Genomic DNA, 18,248 nt, shown 5'->3' with positions numbered 1-18,248 from the left:
TTTGTCAGAATTGAAATTTTCCAGAGGAAAAGTGGTTTGGGCAGAATTTTCTGTCAGAAAAATTGAAATGAAATATTTTGCTTCGGGTCGGCATTAATCTCTGTGTCCACCTGAGTCACCGCAATGCCTCTGGTAGTTGAAATTCTGGATTGCACACGTACCTCTTTTCTTTTATGGGCCCTACTCTCCATGATCACTCTCTGTGGCTGAGCCACCACGGTGTGTCATTGGACTACCACAGAAAGAGACCACAGTGTATCCTGAGAGACTTCCCCATGGGGGTGAATGGGGATATGAGGAGCCTAGAACTACAACTCCCAAGAGGCATTGTGGTGGCTTGGGATCATGCAGAGACTGCTGTTAACTAGACCCTAAACAAAATGTTTCATTTCAGCTGAAAACTTTTCCACATTTCTGAATCAAAATTTTTCTGAACTTTTTGCTCCTTAGGATGTTTTGATATTTCTACATTTCATCCTAATTTAGGATGAAAACAAATATCAAAATATTAGCGTTTCCTGCAGGATTGAAATCCCCCTTTTTTTTTAAAATCATCCCTGCTTTTAAGGGTAAAATAGGACAGATTATAAATGCCCTCACTAGGTATCAAGTGTCTTCACTTGGAATCCTTGTGTGGTATATCATGTGCACAATAGTAACATAGTCTATTTATCTATTATCCATCAATCTCTATTTATACCCTGCTCATTACTGCAGTATCTCAACATGTAACAGAAAGAATGATCACTACATCATAAAGATCCACATCTGTTTCTGCTTTTTTTTCCTGTGTTCCCTTGAGGAAAGTTGGGGACTTGTTGTTGCTGTTCCTTCTCCTGCATCTTCTGCCTTCGTTCCCTTCCTTGTTTTCATTTGGCTGCATCACTATGATAGACGTTATTTGTTATTATTTATTATTTGTATTACTGTGGTGCCTCAGAGCCCTGGTCACAGACCAGCACCCAGTTGTGCTAGACACTGTACAGTGTCAGAACAAAATGATGGTCCTGGAGAGTTAACCTATTTATTTTATAAAAAGAAAAGGAGGACTTGTGGCACCTTAGAGACTAACAAATTGATTTGAGCATAAGCAAAATAAATAAATGTGTTAGTCTCTAAGGTGCCACAAGTCCTCCTTGTTCTTTTTGCGAATACAGACTAACACGGCTGCTACTCTGAAACCTATTTATTTTAGGACATCAGTGCTAATTGTGATTTTCTGTTGCAATTTAATTAATCAGTTGCAAGCAAGAGAAGCTGGCAAGCACTTGGGAACTGCAGGGCACGCAGTAGTGGTTCACCTTTCTGTTTGGTAATATCACTGTAACGTTGGGGGGAAACCCTTTTTAAAAAATAAGTGCTGGTGACAAGTGCTGTATTAATAGCCCTGGATCGTTTATAGCACATGCAGCCACTTCCCTATAAAAATGACCTATAAAAGGTGAGTCCATCTTTACTTAGAGGGGCCATTTCCAGGGGTTTGCTCTTTCTCTGCCCCCACCCCATTTGGTTGTCTTCTTGGGAAGGGACAAATATGTGGCCTGAGCCCCTCACCTTTAAAGTCTTTGAGGGCTGGCCACTCCTCAGCTGGTCCCCTATACTCGAGGAAGAAGGATGGTCTAGTGGATAGGATGCTGGACTGCTCAGAGCACAGTTCAGTTTATTGTAAAGCGGACAGGTTGTCTTATTCTTGGTCTCCTGGAACCTTACCTTGAACCCCTTTATCTCATCTCTGCACTGCTATCTGGTTGTTTCATTCCATTTTCTTCCTCTAGCTGTTGAGATATACCATTGTACAGTTCCATATTCCTCTTCGTAGCGTCAAACAGGCTTTCCTCACTTTGGCCCAAAGCTGCACTAAGATTCATATGGCCAGGTGGCTGCATGCTGACAGATGGGCTCCTTTGAGAGCCATTATTCTGCTGTTGCAAAGACCGGAGATGAGTGAAGCTGGAGACACTGCAAGCAGGGTGGGACCACGGATACTGAGCACAGGGATATGAAGGTAGATCACTCTCGGTCAGAGCACAGGTAGATGACAAGATAGTACACAGGAATGGGTTCCCAGTGGGCTTTATGGGAAGGGGCTGGAGAACTATATCTAATTTGTTGTGCGTGCCTGTGGCTACACATTTGCACTGCATTAACCTTGTGGTAGCAACACACGTTAAAAGCAACCTCATGGTCTGCCCTGTAACTCAGAGTGTGATGGCTGCCTCTGTGTGGCACTGATAGAGATGTCTGAATGTGTACTGTGTTCAAGAGAAAAACCAGGGTTGATCATGAGGTATAAACCTGAACTAAAGACAAGGCCTATGATTCAAGAGACCAGGTTTCAGTTCCTGGCTCACTGGTCTCCTGTGTGATCACGGGAGGTCAGGTAATCTATCCGGTATCTGAGTTCCCCATCTCTAAAATGGGGATAATACTCCTTTACCTCATAGGGGTGTTGTGCGGACAGACTCTATTACTGATTGTGAGACAGTAGTGACCAGGGCCCTACAAATACACAAAGAGATAAAGGGAAGGAAGATAGGCCCGCTCCTCCCTTCTTATGGCCATGCTCACAGGGAAGGTCTTTAGAGGAGAGGCAGGAGTTCCCTGTCTGCCTTTGTCTGGCTGTAGTCCACTGGTTTCCATATGGAACGGAAAGTATTTCCAAATCTAGATGTATGGGATTATTTTACTACAGAAATCATCTGAGATCCTTGTGTCTCTATGTGGTCTGCCAGGGCAGATGTTTTCCCTTAGATCCTGCTGTCATTTCAGCCCTGTCCACTGAGCTTCATTCAAGGGGGAAAGTCATGTTTTCTTTCCAAATTCCTGGAAGATTTTTAAGAATCAAACTTGCTCTAGGTAACATTTTGAAATGACTAACATTAAATCCTTCCTTAACAGCTCTCTTTTACCCTCCAGGTTTATAGCAAGCCAAGACCAGTTTCAGGGAGGAATTAAAGCAATTTCATTGATGCTGGAGGAAGTTTAATATGACACCTATTTTTATTCTTGTTTGCTGGATACTTCTGCCCTAGATGGCACAAGCCTTCTTTCTAGTTCAGGGTTAGTTTGGAGCTTAGTCATGGCGTGAGTAGGAGATGGGGCTGCTGGAGATATGGTGCCTGAGCCATGCATAAAAGCTGGGAGAACACAGGATGGGGTGGGGTGCTCTACTTATCTGCACTGTCCCACTTCAACCAGCTGACATGGAAAGAGCTGGTCAGAGCAACACCTTCACTGCTCTCCATCCCCCTAAGGGTTTTCTAGAGCCACTCTCATTGACAAACCCTTGACAGAAGTGCAAGGACAAAGATTGCACCTGCCTACTGTGCAAAGGACTTGAGGGGGAAGGAGATAGGCTATTTGTTCCTTTTTTCCAATTTTGTGCACTACTAAGCAGTGGTCCCAGTCTAACCAAAATAAAATCTCCTTGGTTGTAACTAAGCGTATCAGACTCACACTTACTACTGCATTACAGCTGCAAGGATTTGCAGCCTCTCTGCTATTGGAGAGGCAGATCAGAAAATAAGCAAAGCAAAGTGTAATATTTTTGTTTATAAAAGAGAATGTGGACTTACCATAGACCACAAAACACCCAGGTTCACAAATTCATAGAGATGATCCCATCATCTCTGCTCCATCACTGAACTGGCTTTCACTGAATAATAACTAAGGTCCCTGATTGGTAACTAAGGGTGAGGTCCTGAGAACCCTACTGATTACAATTGAAGATGAAGAAGCAATGGGCTTAAATTGAAGCAAGGGAGGTTTAGGCTGGACATTAGGAAAAACTTCCTAACTGTCAGGGTAGTTAAGCACGGGGATAAATTGCCTACGGAGACTGTGGAATCTCTGTCATTGGAGGTTTTTAAGAGCAGGTTAGAAAAACACCTGTCAGGGATGGTCTAGATAACACTTAGTCCTGTTTTGAGTGCATTGATTGGACAAGGTGACCTCTCAAGGTCCTTTCCAGTCCTGTGATTCTATGATTCTATCTCTGTTCCAGGGGATCTCTGTGGAAAAAGCAGAACCTGATATAGAATATCATCTTTAACTTTTACTGGGGACTTTAAAATGTCTTATTTTGCTTGGGTCAGAAACATCGTCCCAGGAGCTCATCTCTCTCTCACACACACACTATTCCCCAGTAACAATAGTTATTAATAATAGCTACAGTAATTCAAAGCAAAACTGACCAGCTGCAGTATTTGTCACTGTTTAAATCTGCTGGTAAGACCCTTCAAAATTTGTTACATATTACATAGGTTTACAGGAAATTATACTAACTATTCTTTTCCCTCCTTGGAAGGAGGAAGCTGCCTTTTTAACACAGTCTGTGCAAGCTGTGACTACAATAACAATGAATAGATTGCATGGAATAATTATGTCGGCATCAAAGAAACTGGAACTCAAATTAGATTTCACATGGAATGGTGAAGGCTAACCTGGCAGAAGAACTAGTCTACTAACTACTTGTTTTTGACCTCTGCTGTTCATTTTATTTAGAGAGTTTAAAATGATTATTTCTCTCTTTAGGACATACAGTTATTCAGCATTAGAGGTGTGTAGATACTGAAACACCCAGTTGGTGAGGAGTGCTGGATTGAGAAGGTGAATGTGTGTGGGTAGTCATTGGTTTTTAATGCCACACTCATAGCAAAAGGTTCCACAGCAGAGCCTGCATTATCTGAAAATCTTGGGGGAGCAGCCAGAACTGAGGCTGTGATGGGTTAGAGGTGATAGTCATGGGCTCCTAGAATCTCCTGGTTATAATTCCACCACTGAGGTAAAGGGAAGTTGGGAGTGATTTTCCTGCTTTGCATGGAGTATCCCCCTTCCCTTCACTCTGCCAACTCACAAATTTTGATATTGGACTGTTCAGTCTAGCAGACAAAGGTATAACAAGATCCAAGGGCTGGAAGTTGAAGCTAGACATGAAATAAGGCATAAATATTTACCAGTGAGAGTAATTAACCATTGGAACAAGTTACCAAGGGTTGTGGTGAATTCTCCATCACTGGCAACTTTTAAATCAAGATTGGATGGGTTTTTTTTAAAGATACGCTGTAGGTCAAAAGCAATTACTTTGAGGAAGTTCTATGGCCTGTGTTATGCAGAAGGTCAGACTAAATGAATTAGTCATCTCTTCTGGCCTTAGAATCTATTAATCTATTTTCCCTGTCACCTTGGCCTGTAGACACTTCCAGCAAATGCATTTCATGTAAGCTTGTTCATTTCTTTTGCCAAGTGGTGCTGTGTCCTTCCTTGGTTATGAAAATAATTTTTTTTTGTTTGTTTTAAATGGGAAGAGGGGAAGACATAGTTTTAAATTCTTGCCCCTCCTGTCTGCATCACACATACCCAAACACCAAATTTATCATACATTAAGGGGGAAAGTGTTTGTGGGAGCTTCTTGGAAGCACATCTGTGAGTCAAGGATTTGGTTTGCTGAATGAATAGAAAGGAGCTGCCTGAACCCAGCTGGCTTTTCAAATGCCAGCCAAAGAGGAGAAGGGAGGAAAGAGAGGTGCTATGGTCTGCAAGGGACTTCACTATTGCTATTGAATGTGCATGGAAGGTGATCAGATGTGCTGGGCAGCAGCATAAAACCCTAAGATAGATGCCTATAGATTTGGGCAGAGAAGTCTTTGTAGGCTTGATCCAAAGAAGAAGGAGAAGCATCCACTGACATAAAGAACATCCTACTCTCTTATGAAAAGTGCCATAGGATGTTTAATGTTGACAAGGGGCCAGAGCCTTAATTTTATGGCTCATTTGAAAGTTGGCATCTTCAACAGCATGAACCCCTCAGTATAAGTTTTGTTCATTGGCTCAGAGAGGAGGGAATGTAGTTCTGAAACCCTGTCCATGAGTAGGACTGGAATGCAAAAGACACCAGTTTGGGGTTAGGTTTTGGAATTCCAAAAGATGCTGTCATTGGCCTTTCTTTGGTTCCTAGGGAATATTGCCTCACACCAAATCACCAAATTCCTACAGTGCCCGTCTCTCTCTTGGAGATCTCCCGATCACACTGTGTAAACATTGCTACCTTAATAAATGTAATGGTGGTCCCAAATTCTACCTTGCCTTATACCCCTGGAAATAAATGGGCCAGACGCTCAACTGGTGTAAATAAGCATCTCTCTACTGAAGTCAATTGAGTTATTCCATTTTACACCAGTTAAGAATCTGGCCCAATGATTCTGCATGGGGTGTCAGTCAGGACAGAAGTTAGGCCATCAATTGTTTGACATTGATTATAGGGTCAGATGGAACCCTTATAATCATAGAAATGTAAGGCTGGAAGGGACCTCAGGAGGTTGTCTAGTCCATCCTCTTGTGCTGAGGCAGGACCAAGTAAACCTAGACCATCCCTGACAGGAGTTTGTCCAACCTGTTCTTAAAAACCTCCAATGATGGCGATTCCACAACCTGGTAACCTATTCCAACATTTAACTATCCTTCTAGTTAGAAAGTTTTTCGTAATATCTAACCTAAATCTCCTATGTTGCAGATTCAGTCAATCACTTCTTGGCCTACCCTTGGTGGATGTGGAGAACAGTTGATCCTGTCTTCTTTATAACAGCCCTTAACGTATTTGAAGACTGATATCAGATTCCTCAGTCTTTGTTTCTTGAGACTAAACATACCCAGTTTTTTTAAACTTTTCTAAACCCTTTATCAAACCCTGTGTCAAAGAGATCCATGTTTTCTGTTTGCTTTACAAATTTATTTTGAAAAATGTTGACCACCATGGAGGCTATAATCAATATATCCTTAAAGGCAATCAGGTTGAAAAAGTGTTAGAGAAAACTATAAGTGAAATGATTGCTTTGAGTTTCACATCTCTTCTGAAGTGTTCTCGTCCGTCTTCTTACAGCTGTAAAATGCCCCGGCTCTTTGATATATGATCACTGTCGAACAAGCTGCACAAAGCACTGTGAGAACAGCACCAGCATCAGTGTCTGCAAGGACTATCCCACAGAAGGCTGCTTCTGTCCACCCGGACAGGTGACTTTAAATAGTAATTGTGTTGACGAGGAAGTCTGCAGACAATGCGTTGCCGAAGATGGAACACGCCATCAGGTAGCTGTCTAGTTACTGCTTATCTACAGAGTTGTCAGGATGTGTTTTGACAAATGAATCTATATCTGATAAGTCTGCCTATTTTTCCCTTCAGACAATTTTTCAGTCTGCTTCCTCATGGCTGGCCGACTGTCTGCCCCATGCAGCTCCCCCAGTGTGAAATTGGCTAGGCTCAACATAAAATTCACATCTGGGGCTGTTGAGACCAGGAAATGCATGACAAATTTGTGTGGAAGAAGCAGGGAGGAAGATTGAGGGGAGTGGGGAATGGCATAAACTGCTATTTACTAAGAGATCTATTTCCTTCCAGCAGGCTTTTACTAGCAAACACCAGTTTAAACATAAAACTAGACTCCTGGGGTTCCTTATGCTGTGAGTGTATCTTACTTCCATGGCAAGGCACTGGGAAGGTTTCCAAGGGTTAGTCTACACTTACAGCATAGGTGCTGGAACTACACTGATGGAAGAGCTTCTCCTGTTGGAGTAGGTACTGCATCTCCCCGAGAGGCGGTAACTATATCGATGGGAAAAGCCCTCCCATCAACATAGCACTGTCTAAACCAGAGGTTAGGTCGGTATAACCATGCTGCTCAAAATCCACACCCCTGAGCAACATAATTATACCAACATAAGTTGGCAGTGTGGACCAACCCTGAAACTTTCTCAGCAGTTAGCACAAGAGTGACAAGAGTAGCCTGGTCCAATCTCAGGCTGTAATGTCCCCTTCCACTCAAAAATGGACAGAAAAGGAATGTTTCCTTTAATAAATCCATGGGTTCTGTCCCACTGAAAATCCACTCCCCTCAGCTAAGTGCGGGACGGGACCTCTGGCAAGCATAGAAAGGGAGGTATTACTGGTATGGTCTAAAAACCACAGAAACTGGAAATCCATGATAACAGATGGCCCCTACCAGCAGTTCTTTGTCTGACACATGGAGTGCCTGTCCCTGTATGCTCTCTTCAGGTCCCTTCCCACCACTAGTTGTATAGTGAGCCATTTTGGTATCATCTTCCACATGGTGGCTGAGTGCTGCTCCACCCTGGGAGAGGAGCCTGGTCCATGAAAGAGAAGTGAATGCTTCACTGTTAACATGTGCAGAAATATGCCATGTGCTATGAGGTGGATTGTCCAAGGGCCATGCCACATATATTGTAGGTGCTCCCAAGCTCTACCCTCCCTCCCCACCCCCGCCCCAGTGCTCCCTGGCTTACACAGAGACCCATCAAGTTGTTGTTTCATGCGTGTGCGTGCGTGCCCGGTTCCACTGTGCAGCACTGAGGAAGGGAGAAGTTTTGCTCCTTTCCATGCAGGGTCTGAGCAGAGCATATAATATAGTTATGGGCAAGACTCAAGAAGGTTCCGAGTCCATGTTCAGTTCTGATAAACATGTAAACTTTTAGGTGCCATATCTGAATCTTATCTAAAAGTCAATCAAACTTCTTAGGTCTGCAGCTCTGTCATGGGAATGTAATGAGGACAGGCTTTTCTTCTTGCAGTGCAAGTCTGTTTCTGGTTTGAATTCATTTTGAGATCTGGCTTGGTTCTTATTTTATGGACCATGCTTAGTGTAACAGACACACTCTTTTACATGTTGGAGGGAGAGAGAGAGAGAGTTTTAGATGGATTTCCTATTTTTCAGGCAGAACAGTAGAATTTGTTTTAATGGATGTGCACTGGTAAAAAAATTAGACTAATATTTCAGCAATAATGCATGTTATAGACATTTACAACTGATTAAAACAAAAGGAAGACCAGAACATCTATGCATAAAACTTCTGGAAGGGCAATTGCTCTGTTTAAATTAAGCACTGTTTACATTAATTGTCATAATGACAAAATATAAAACTATATAGCAAACTCTCGGCTGTTATGAATGATTCAGTAATGATGAAAGATGCACTTGATTTATTAAAATAGGCACTACACAACTACATTGTCAATGTAATCTTCATACTGCTTGCCAGTCCACAGCAGAAATTCTACTGATGTTAGCATATATTAACAGTTATATATGACCCTGAGGCTGCTTAATGTAGTACGAAAGCCTTGCTTGTAAGGAGCGTCTCTCGTATATTAGTATGGTTTATGCATTAGTGCCACCTGCTGGTATTGTGTAAGTATTACTGTAAGAATAGGTAATGATCCATTCATTCCAGCAATGACTGTTCTTGTAGATTTGATAGTGACATATAAAGAATTTATATTAAAGAATTAATTTAATGTACATAATAGCCACAGGAAGTTTTGAAATTATTTAGGCAAGAAGGCAAAAGGCAAGCTCAAAATCAAGGGCCAGATTTTTCAGAGGGGGTGCTAGGCACCTGCAGCTCCTATTAACGGCATTAGGGGTCCCGGGCACTCAGTGCCTCTGATCAAAGACAAATTATGGCCAGATTTTCAATCTGTGTTTTAAATAGTGAAGCTGGACTTACCTGACCCTTTAATGGACTGGTAGACACCAGTTGCTTAACACGGGTGACCTAATGTGGATGGAGCAGAATACATTTTGATTCTGTCTCTGAAGAGAGAAAGCTGCCTGACAAATGTGTTCTCTTGCACTGTGTACCATTACAAGCCTAAACCTTTTTGTTTAAGTTCTCGACTGTGCACAGCTCCCACTCATCTCAAGGACTCTAGTGCTATCACCACAGTATTTCTGTAAGGGATGTATAGGACAGGTGCAGATTAAGGCACAAGCAGCCGTGTTAGTCTGTATTTGCAAAAAGAAAAGGAGGACTTGTGGCACCTTAGAGACTAACAAATTTATTTAAGCATAAAGTGAGCTGTAGCTCATGAAAGCTTATGCTCAAATAAATTTGTTAGTCTCTAAGGTGCCACAAGTACTCCTTGAATGTAACAGATGCAGTGATGTCCGCCTTTTGTCTGCACAGAGCCTGAAACGGTAACCCTAAAAGGTACAAACTGTCACATGCATCTCAATGGGCTGTTAACTCTGAAATCTTCTGCTTTGGGCAGCTCCACCAACACAATCCCAGCAGTCGGCTCTGTGTCTGAAGGGCCCTTGCTACTGATACCCCAACCTGGTGCTGCTGCTGCAGTGTCCTCTAGCGACACCACACAGAGAGGGTCCTCTGATCAGTTTATTGGAGGCTGAGTCCTCAGTCCTCTGGGAGAAACCCCAGCCCACCTGAAGGCAGAGTGTAGTAATCCAGGAACAAGGGAGGCCACTGCCTGTCCAGGGAGGAGCGGTGGAAGGTTTCCCTACCAGATCAGCGAACAGCTCTTATATGAGTGGCCTCTGTCACTATTTTTCCAAGGAAGGGTGGGACCATGGCAAAGGGGTGTGACCATAGAGCAGCACAAAGCTACAGGAAGTCCATATGTGAGGTGTGTCTAACAACTCAGATTGCTTTAACCCAGGTCTTGGTTATAGAGAGGTTCTTACTGATATGTTGAGGAAAAGCCTGCCATAGCACTGAGGACAAAGTATTTTTGAAAGCAGATTTGTGATAATTTCATTGTGTCTTGAAAAGTTCAAGTGGCTTCTGTGTTTCACTGTTTGTTGGTTTTGAAAATATACAAGAAATAACATGACATCCTCTTTAGTCCAGCTGCAGACAACTCTAATCACGTTCTATTAAATGGTCAGACAATACACATGCAGTGCTTCCACAATCCCTGGGATAATGCTGTTTATTGGCAACTTACCTATGTGAACTTTCCTCCACTGAGACAGATTCCCCACAGACTGACCACTTACTAGCCTCACTTCCTTTGTTTTATAGGCTGCTAGATCTTTCTATCAGTTTGCTTCAATGTGTTGCTTCTCTTGTTGTAGTCCCACTATTAACCTTCACATTTAATGCTGTCTAAAAGACCTTTTTGACTCATATAATGCTTACATACAGCATTTTCAGGGCTAAGTGGTGGTCAGCCTAGACATCACCCTTCTTCTTGCATTAGTAAGGATCACAGCACGCTTTTATCAAGAAAGTCCCCAAAGGTTTTTTCTGGACAATAGTCTCTCCTCCATGGTACTACTCCATAGGCTCTCATTCAAAGCATGATTTGATTATGCAAATATATTTTAATTATCCATAAAACATCTTTCCACCACCTGCCTCCTCACTTGAATATTAAATGTAAACAGTTCTTTTTAGCTGTCCATGAACTCAAGGACCAACATGTCTACTTTCCAACTTTTCCCTCTTTCCAATATAGCCAGCACTGAGGGACAATCATGCACATCACTATCAATTTCTCTATGCATTTATTACCATTAAGGAATATCTCAAAGGAATTACAGTGTTTGATTTGGTATTAATTTAGCCTGTGTCCAGAATCCAATGCAGTGGGAATTCTAACGTGTTCTTTTGAAACATTCTCAGCTTAAAATAGGCTTTTGTTTCTTTATTTCTGATATGCTTAAATACTAATAATCTGAAAAAGGCTGCTACTTCTAAATACTTCCAACACCTCATTGTTTCTCTTATTACTCCAGCACATCCAGTCATAGTGTGTATACCACCACCATTGTGATGTATTATTTACAGTAGCTTGCAGTTGCACTCATGAAGTCTGAACATTATGCATGCATAAAACAATGATCATTTCTCACTGTATTGATGCATTCTTTGCATCTCTTGCTAAATCTCAGTATAACCTAATTTCTAAATTGTGTAGTTCTCTGGATTCTTACAGTTATCAGAAGAAGCAAAACAGTCCCATATGTAGTCTTCTGATTTTCCAGATTAGTTCATTTTCCCTCCAGCAGTTTGCATACCAATGATCAGAAGATTTCCTTTCTCTCTTACAACCTGTTATTTTTATGCAGCACATGGAAACATGGATTCCTTTCAACGAGCCCTGCAAGATCTGCATGTGTCTTGAGAACAGGATAATAAACTGCACTACCCAGCCTTGCCCTACTGCCAAACGTAAACTGTTATTTAATCTAAATATATATATTTTTAAAAATTTCTACTTTGCTTATTTTGATCTAAGTGTGGTTTACAATTGTGTTTTTTTTCCCCACTCACTCTAGCTGCAGTTTGTGGTCCCTGTGAAGTTTCCAGACTACGCCAGGATTCTGATCAGTGTTGTCCAAAGTATGAGTGTGGTAGGTTGCAGATAACAGGGAGAGCTATGGTTGATGATGATGCCCAGGTCTTGGTTTTTTTGTTTACTAGCTACTTTTCAAACTTATGATTGGCATTTTCAGTTAGATCAAGTATTGATTAAGATAGTATTTTTCAAAGCACTTGAGGGCCATATTCACCTCTATGGGGGGAAAACCCACACGAGAACAAAAAACTTCATGAATTTCTACAGTTTCCTCGTTTTGTGTGTGTGCCTATGTGTGTACGTGGAGGGGGCAGAGGACAATTTGTCTCAATGGCTTTAGAATGGTTATTTCATTTTTTCAATAGCTTTTATTTATCTAATCTGCACAATCCACATTTACTTGTGAAACACAATGTTAGAACTTTAATGCACCTAAAGCCAAGCAGGAATTGTTCTTGAAATCATTGCTAAGATTGGATTGTACCCTGCTGAACTGTGCACTAATGTTTATTCTCGGTTAGCAGAGAAGCAATGAAGTACATGGAAATCTTAAAACGAGGTGTCTTTTTTTGATGACTAACTAGCTAAGTACCAACTGATACACTGCCTCATTTTTTTGTCTTAGTATGTGATTTAGTTGCCTGTGATCTGCCTGCTGTACCTGCTTGTGAAGATGGTCTTCAGCCTGTATTGACAAACCTTGGAGAATGTAGACCAACTTACACTTGTGGTAAAGTATCTTTTAAACATTAAACAATATTTGAGCAAGGGGGTTGAACAAACAAACAAATGTAAGTGCCCGACTGTCTGGAAAACACCAATTTGGATCCAATAGGACCTGTAACGATCTTGCAAACTGGAAACGTTCTATTACTTTCTCTTTCTGAGAATGCACTATGAACTATAGAACAGAGCAATGTTAAGAGTTGCAGGGGCTCTGGTCAAGAGCATACTAACTTTACAAATACTTTTTACTACATAATAAATGAGGGACGGTGTTTTTGAAGGAATAAATACATTGGTCCTGAACTTGCAATAGGATCTGCTAGTTGGGGCTTCTACACCAGTGTGACTTTTTGAAGTCAATCCCTAGTGGCTCTCATTGCCATATAAAAGGCTTGTTTGTAAGAGAAACTACACTTGTGGTGTCCATTATATCATTCTAAAATGCCCTATGCTCAGTGTGGTACCTAATTATTTGATAGCTTGCAAGCAAGAGGAATGCAAGCTAGAGCACGTTCCTTCCTGCCCTCCACATCGAGAGCTGACTGTTAAGAAGACCCGGTGTTGTGACGAATATGAGTGCACGTGCAGCTGCACCAATTCTACAGTGAGCTGCCCAGCTGGATATTTGTCTACGTCTGTCACCAATGACTGTGGCTGCACAGCTACTACCTGCATTGCAGACAAGGTGAGGGGAATGAACTGTCACTCTTACAGAGGAAAACATCTTTCTTGCAAGGTGCGGCTGCTCCAAAGCAGTCAGCTCAGTTTTTACGTGGTAACGCAAAGCCTCCCAAAGCAACGGCAGACAAGTACATTCATAAGGCCGTACACAAGCGAAGTGAACAGTTCCGCATCACTATGCATGTTAAATTGTAATAATTTCTCGCAACATTAACAAAACTAAACTGTTTACAGTAACTCTGGTATTTTCATCCTGAAAACCAAGCTAATCCTGTAGCAGCTCTGAAGTCATTCTGGCAGCCTGAATATCAGAGATCATTCTGAAGTTTTTACTTTGCTTCTGTAATAGCAAAAGCTCATGGGTTATGTTCTGTACAGATGTTCCATTTCTGAATTTCACTCTTTACAAGCTTTCTTTTTGTTGCTGTTCAAATATGTATGACAATCTACTTGTCATATTAAATTGAAATACTTGTGAATACATTAGATCTAAATGCTCACTAAAGCAGCTGCATTTTGACCGTGCCTGATGCTTCCGGTCACTGTTTTCACTGTAGCTCTTCACATGAGCTATTGTCACTTAGACATTTGGGGCCAAATTAATCCCTGAAGTAATGCCATTGACTCTAATAGAGTTACACCACAGGAGAATTTGTCCCTGTTTTTTCCTTTGTATAGACTATTAAATACTACATTAAGATCTGGAGATAGTATGGCTTAATGGGTAGAGCACTAGTTGAGATACAGGAGACCTGGGTTTTATTCACAGCTTTGCCACGGGCCTACTGGGTGACCTTGGGCACAACACTTCACTGATCTGTACCTCAGTTTCCCCATCTGTGAAAAGGGGATGATGATACCATAATCTCCTTTGTAAAGTGCTTTGAGATCTACTGATGAAAAGTGCAATATCAGAACTAGGTTTTATTATTTTATTATCTCTGAATATTGGACCAATCTCTTATTTCAGTTATACTGAGTCAAACCCTGGCTAACTCCACTGAATTCAGTTAGGCAGTCTCTGGCCCATTGGATTTCAGCAACTCTTTTATTTTTGTAACAAACTAGCCACAACTTTTCAAGATTCAAGGCATTTCCACTGGGTCCAATACATCCTGTAAGAGTTATGGTAGATCTGGTAAATCCCAGAAGAGACGGGCAGACAGAAAGTCAGCCTTTCAGAGTGAATGGTGTGTGCCCTTATGTGTATTCATTGATGCATTCACTGCACTGACAGGTTTGTGTGCATCACAATGTTGTCTACCCCATTGGGAAATCCTGGGAAGAAGGCTGTACAGATTGCACCTGCACTGACATGGAAGATGCTGTCCTAGGACTTCATATTGCAGAATGTCTTGAGAAAGAGTGCAATACGATCTGCCCCCAGGTGAGTAGCACTTAAAGGAAGGCATCAGAACAAGACTGTGGGGCATAGCATGGCTTCACAGGATCCGAGCAAGGGGGAAGCCAAACCCAAACTCACACAATAAGTATTTACTCTTCAGGAAGGTCTCCGAGAAGGAGCAGTTATAACAGCAGTTCAGACGGCCCTTATCTCAAGACTGGTTCAGAGTCCCACACTTAGTCCAAAAGGTCTCTGGGCCCAGTCAGGCTAGTTCTCCGGATCAATGAGAGACACACCACTGTCCATAGCAGCCTGCATGGCTTCTAGTCCCCTCTCTCCTGCTCAGCTTCCTGTTGCTGTTTAAATATCCCACCTATTTATCTGCTTATCCACATGCTCCACTCAGCTTCCTTCAACAATGGCAGCACAGCTAGAAGATGTGGCATGCTGCCACCAGCCACCATGACTGCACTTTGACTCCTCTGGGGATTTCAGACCTGGCAGGATTAGTTAAGACTGCTGTCAGACATATTTATGATCCTTGTTCTCTTCACGGCCTATACTCCACACAGAAAAGGGGACCGTACAGTTTACACCAGCGGTTCTGAGGCTCCAGGGCCTATTCCTCATTTTCTTTGTGTGCTGTAGGTTGCACAGAGTATGTGAGGTGAAGCTAACCTTGGCTGTGTGGGACTGGAAAACACACTTCCTAGTGCCCTCTCAACCCATGGTTCTTCACATTGTTTTGCTCCCCTTCACACCACACAGCAGGACAAATTGGGGCTATATGTTTTTCCTCACTAGTTCCGTAAAATGAAGTAGTTAGCGCTCTGCAAACCAATGCACACTAAAGCCAAGCAGCAGAAGTGTTCTATAATCTGAAACCTGTTTCTTGATCAACATTTTTAACCAATTTTTACACTGGCTTCAGTTATCCACTTTAAAAAGGCTGAATACTAGTTCCAGTTGGAAGACAAGGAAGCCAGAATGACTTTCTTTTTGCAGTTTACTAGTAGCAGGTGGTAACTGGGCTAGTTAAGAGACAATACAGCAGTGAAATACCTTAAGATTCAACTTTGGATGAAGTCTTCTTGCCAGGAGAACCCATGAATGGATCATGTCGCCCATGGATCTCTGCAAATCAGTTACACCAGTGAAGCTCTTTGTGGGTTGAAGGGAAGTACTTATTTGCTTAGTTCTGTGTTTTAAATGTTGCTAATCAGGTGCACATTACACTAACTCAGAAGTTTATTCAAACAACTGACTGAACAGCATGTTTTCCTCAATTAGTTGCACGCACTTGTTGCTGAGTAACATGCCCAGTTCCTCTGTGGGGACTATATGGAAGTGAATGCCAGAGGACGGAAAAACTCTTTGCAGCCTCTTTCCTGCTATCCTTCCCTCCCCCTGCAACACCAGTGAAGGGCTTCCCACAAACCAGCTTTGTTAATAACAAGCACATTGATTAACATGCAATGATGGTCAGAAAAGTGGCCAGGTCATCACAGTGATATCTACTCTTGCTCAATGGTTCTCCCACATCAAATCTGCTCAGTTACATTCAAAATATGGTTGTTGGTCACCCACACCACAAATACAGCTCAGGATCTGAAAATCCAGCAGCACTCTTTTTACCCTTTGAATCAAAACCAGTCATACTGTGTCTGGAAATTCAAATGTTTGAACAAAGTTAACTTGGCCACATTGTGCACATGTGCAGTAAAATTGTCCTGGCTATTATTGGTGGGGTTTTTTTGCATTGATTTGTATATCTTAATGCCAACAGCACTGAATGTGCGGTGGGAGTGAGTTAATATTGCTGTAGGTTCATTGCATTTCCTGAATAGTGTGTTTAAATTCTCATTTGAGCTTACAATAGCATAGGTTTTTGCACATTTGCATGCATTGCATACTTGGTTATGAAGACTTCAGTTATTCAAAATTCTGTGGCCTAAAGAGCAGCCCCGTCTTCTGAAGTCTATTCATTTAATTACAGCTGGGATTTTAGCCAAAAGGAATTAGGTGCCCAACTCCCACTGAATTTCAACGGAACTTAGGTGCTTAACACTTTTAGACTCCTTTGAAAATCTCAGCTGACGTGCTGATCCAAATGTAGTGTCCACCAGTACGTTCAGAAAGTCAAGGTTGGATGACATGTATGTCTACATAGAAGTCGTATTAATGTGATAAATCACCTTTATCTTTCACTACCTCAACTGCACTCTGGCCATTCATCCACCTCAGAACTTGAGCAATTTTCAAATAGATGCCATTTTAAAAATACACTGCCACAAAAATCTTTCTTTCTTTCCTTAAGTCTGGACTTTCCCCAAAAATTACATTGGTCCAAGGCTCAGGATGGGCTCCAGTGTCTCAAAAACCATCAAGAGTAGAAGCAAGAGTGTTAAGCCACTGCAGGGGAGTCCCCTCTTTCCTGCTTGCATAAGGCATTTGTTTCTAGCCTTAGTAGGTTCTGAAATATCAGACCTTGAAATATCAGACTGGCTTTTGGCTCATAGCCATAATGTTGTCAATAAACTGTTCCTCTGATAAATCATTATTAATGCACAGCTGCAGGTTCTGTGCAAATCAACCCTAAGTATGAACATTGTAATCACTAAAAAGCTTTAACATTATCACAGAGGGCACCGTGGCAGCTTTCTTTGGGAATCTGCCATTTCTTCTGGTGTTTTAGTAAATTATCTGATGTGGCAGGACCTGTGCTTTTGCCGTCAGAACCTTCACAGTGGAGAACTCTACTTCTTCTAAACTTATTACTGATTTGCATTGCCCCAGCCAAAATAATTTCCCACTTTGTACTGGCCACAAAGCTCTTTTAGATCAGATGCAATCTCAGAGGAAGTCGTGCTAACATTAGGAAGCTCCTTAAACAGGGGATTGTTGTTATGATTTCTTGGTAAAGAAAAGCATGTTCAGGTACCACTCCCTCTTATCTATATCTCATCTATTAAGGCCAGAAGGAACCATTGCGATCATCTGGTCTATCCTCCTGTATAACACAGTCCATAGGGACTCCCCAAATTAATTTCTGTTTGAACTAGAGCATATTTTTTTAGTAAAACATCCAATCTTGATTTTTTTTTAAATGTCCACCACAACCCTCAGTAAGATTTTCCAATGTTTAATTACTCTCACTGGTAAAAATTTGTGTCTTATTTCTCGTCTGAATTTGTCTAACTTTATCTTCCAGCCCTTGGATCTTGTTATACCTTTGTCTGCTAGACTGAAGGAGCCCTCTATTATCAAAGTTCTGTCCCCCATGTAGATACTTATAGACTGTGACCTAAGTTACCCCTGAACCTTTTCTCTGTTAAGATAAACAGTTCAGACCTCCTGTGCGTCTCCACCACTGTTCATAAATAAGGC

General features: G+C 41.8%; 1 protein-coding gene across 6 annotated transcripts in view; it reads left to right on the top strand.

The window, feature by feature from the left end:
* Positions 1-18,248, top strand: part of VWF (von Willebrand factor) — a 227,597-nt gene that overhangs the window by 166,877 nt on the left and 42,472 nt on the right. For all 6 annotated transcript variants that reach the window (XR_012155350.2, XR_012155349.2, XM_073315040.2 and 3 more), the window contains exons 38-43: positions 6,878-7,083; positions 11,880-11,982; positions 12,090-12,164; positions 12,735-12,839; positions 13,315-13,520; positions 14,754-14,903. Coding sequence is in view for 4 of the 6 variants with exons in the window: in XM_073315040.2 (XP_073171141.2) it covers positions 6,878-7,083; positions 11,880-11,982; positions 12,090-12,164; positions 12,735-12,839; positions 13,315-13,520; positions 14,754-14,903 (845 nt within the window). In the remaining 2 variants the exon portion in view is untranslated. The remainder of the gene's footprint in view (positions 1-6,877; positions 7,084-11,879; positions 11,983-12,089; positions 12,165-12,734; positions 12,840-13,314; positions 13,521-14,753; positions 14,904-18,248) is intronic.

Source organism: Lepidochelys kempii, chromosome 1 (genome assembly GCF_965140285.1).
Source record: "Lepidochelys kempii isolate rLepKem1 chromosome 1, rLepKem1.hap1, whole genome shotgun sequence".
NCBI lineage: Eukaryota > Metazoa > Chordata > Testudines > Cheloniidae > Lepidochelys > Lepidochelys kempii.
This window is presented reverse-complemented; position numbering and strand designations above follow the sequence as displayed.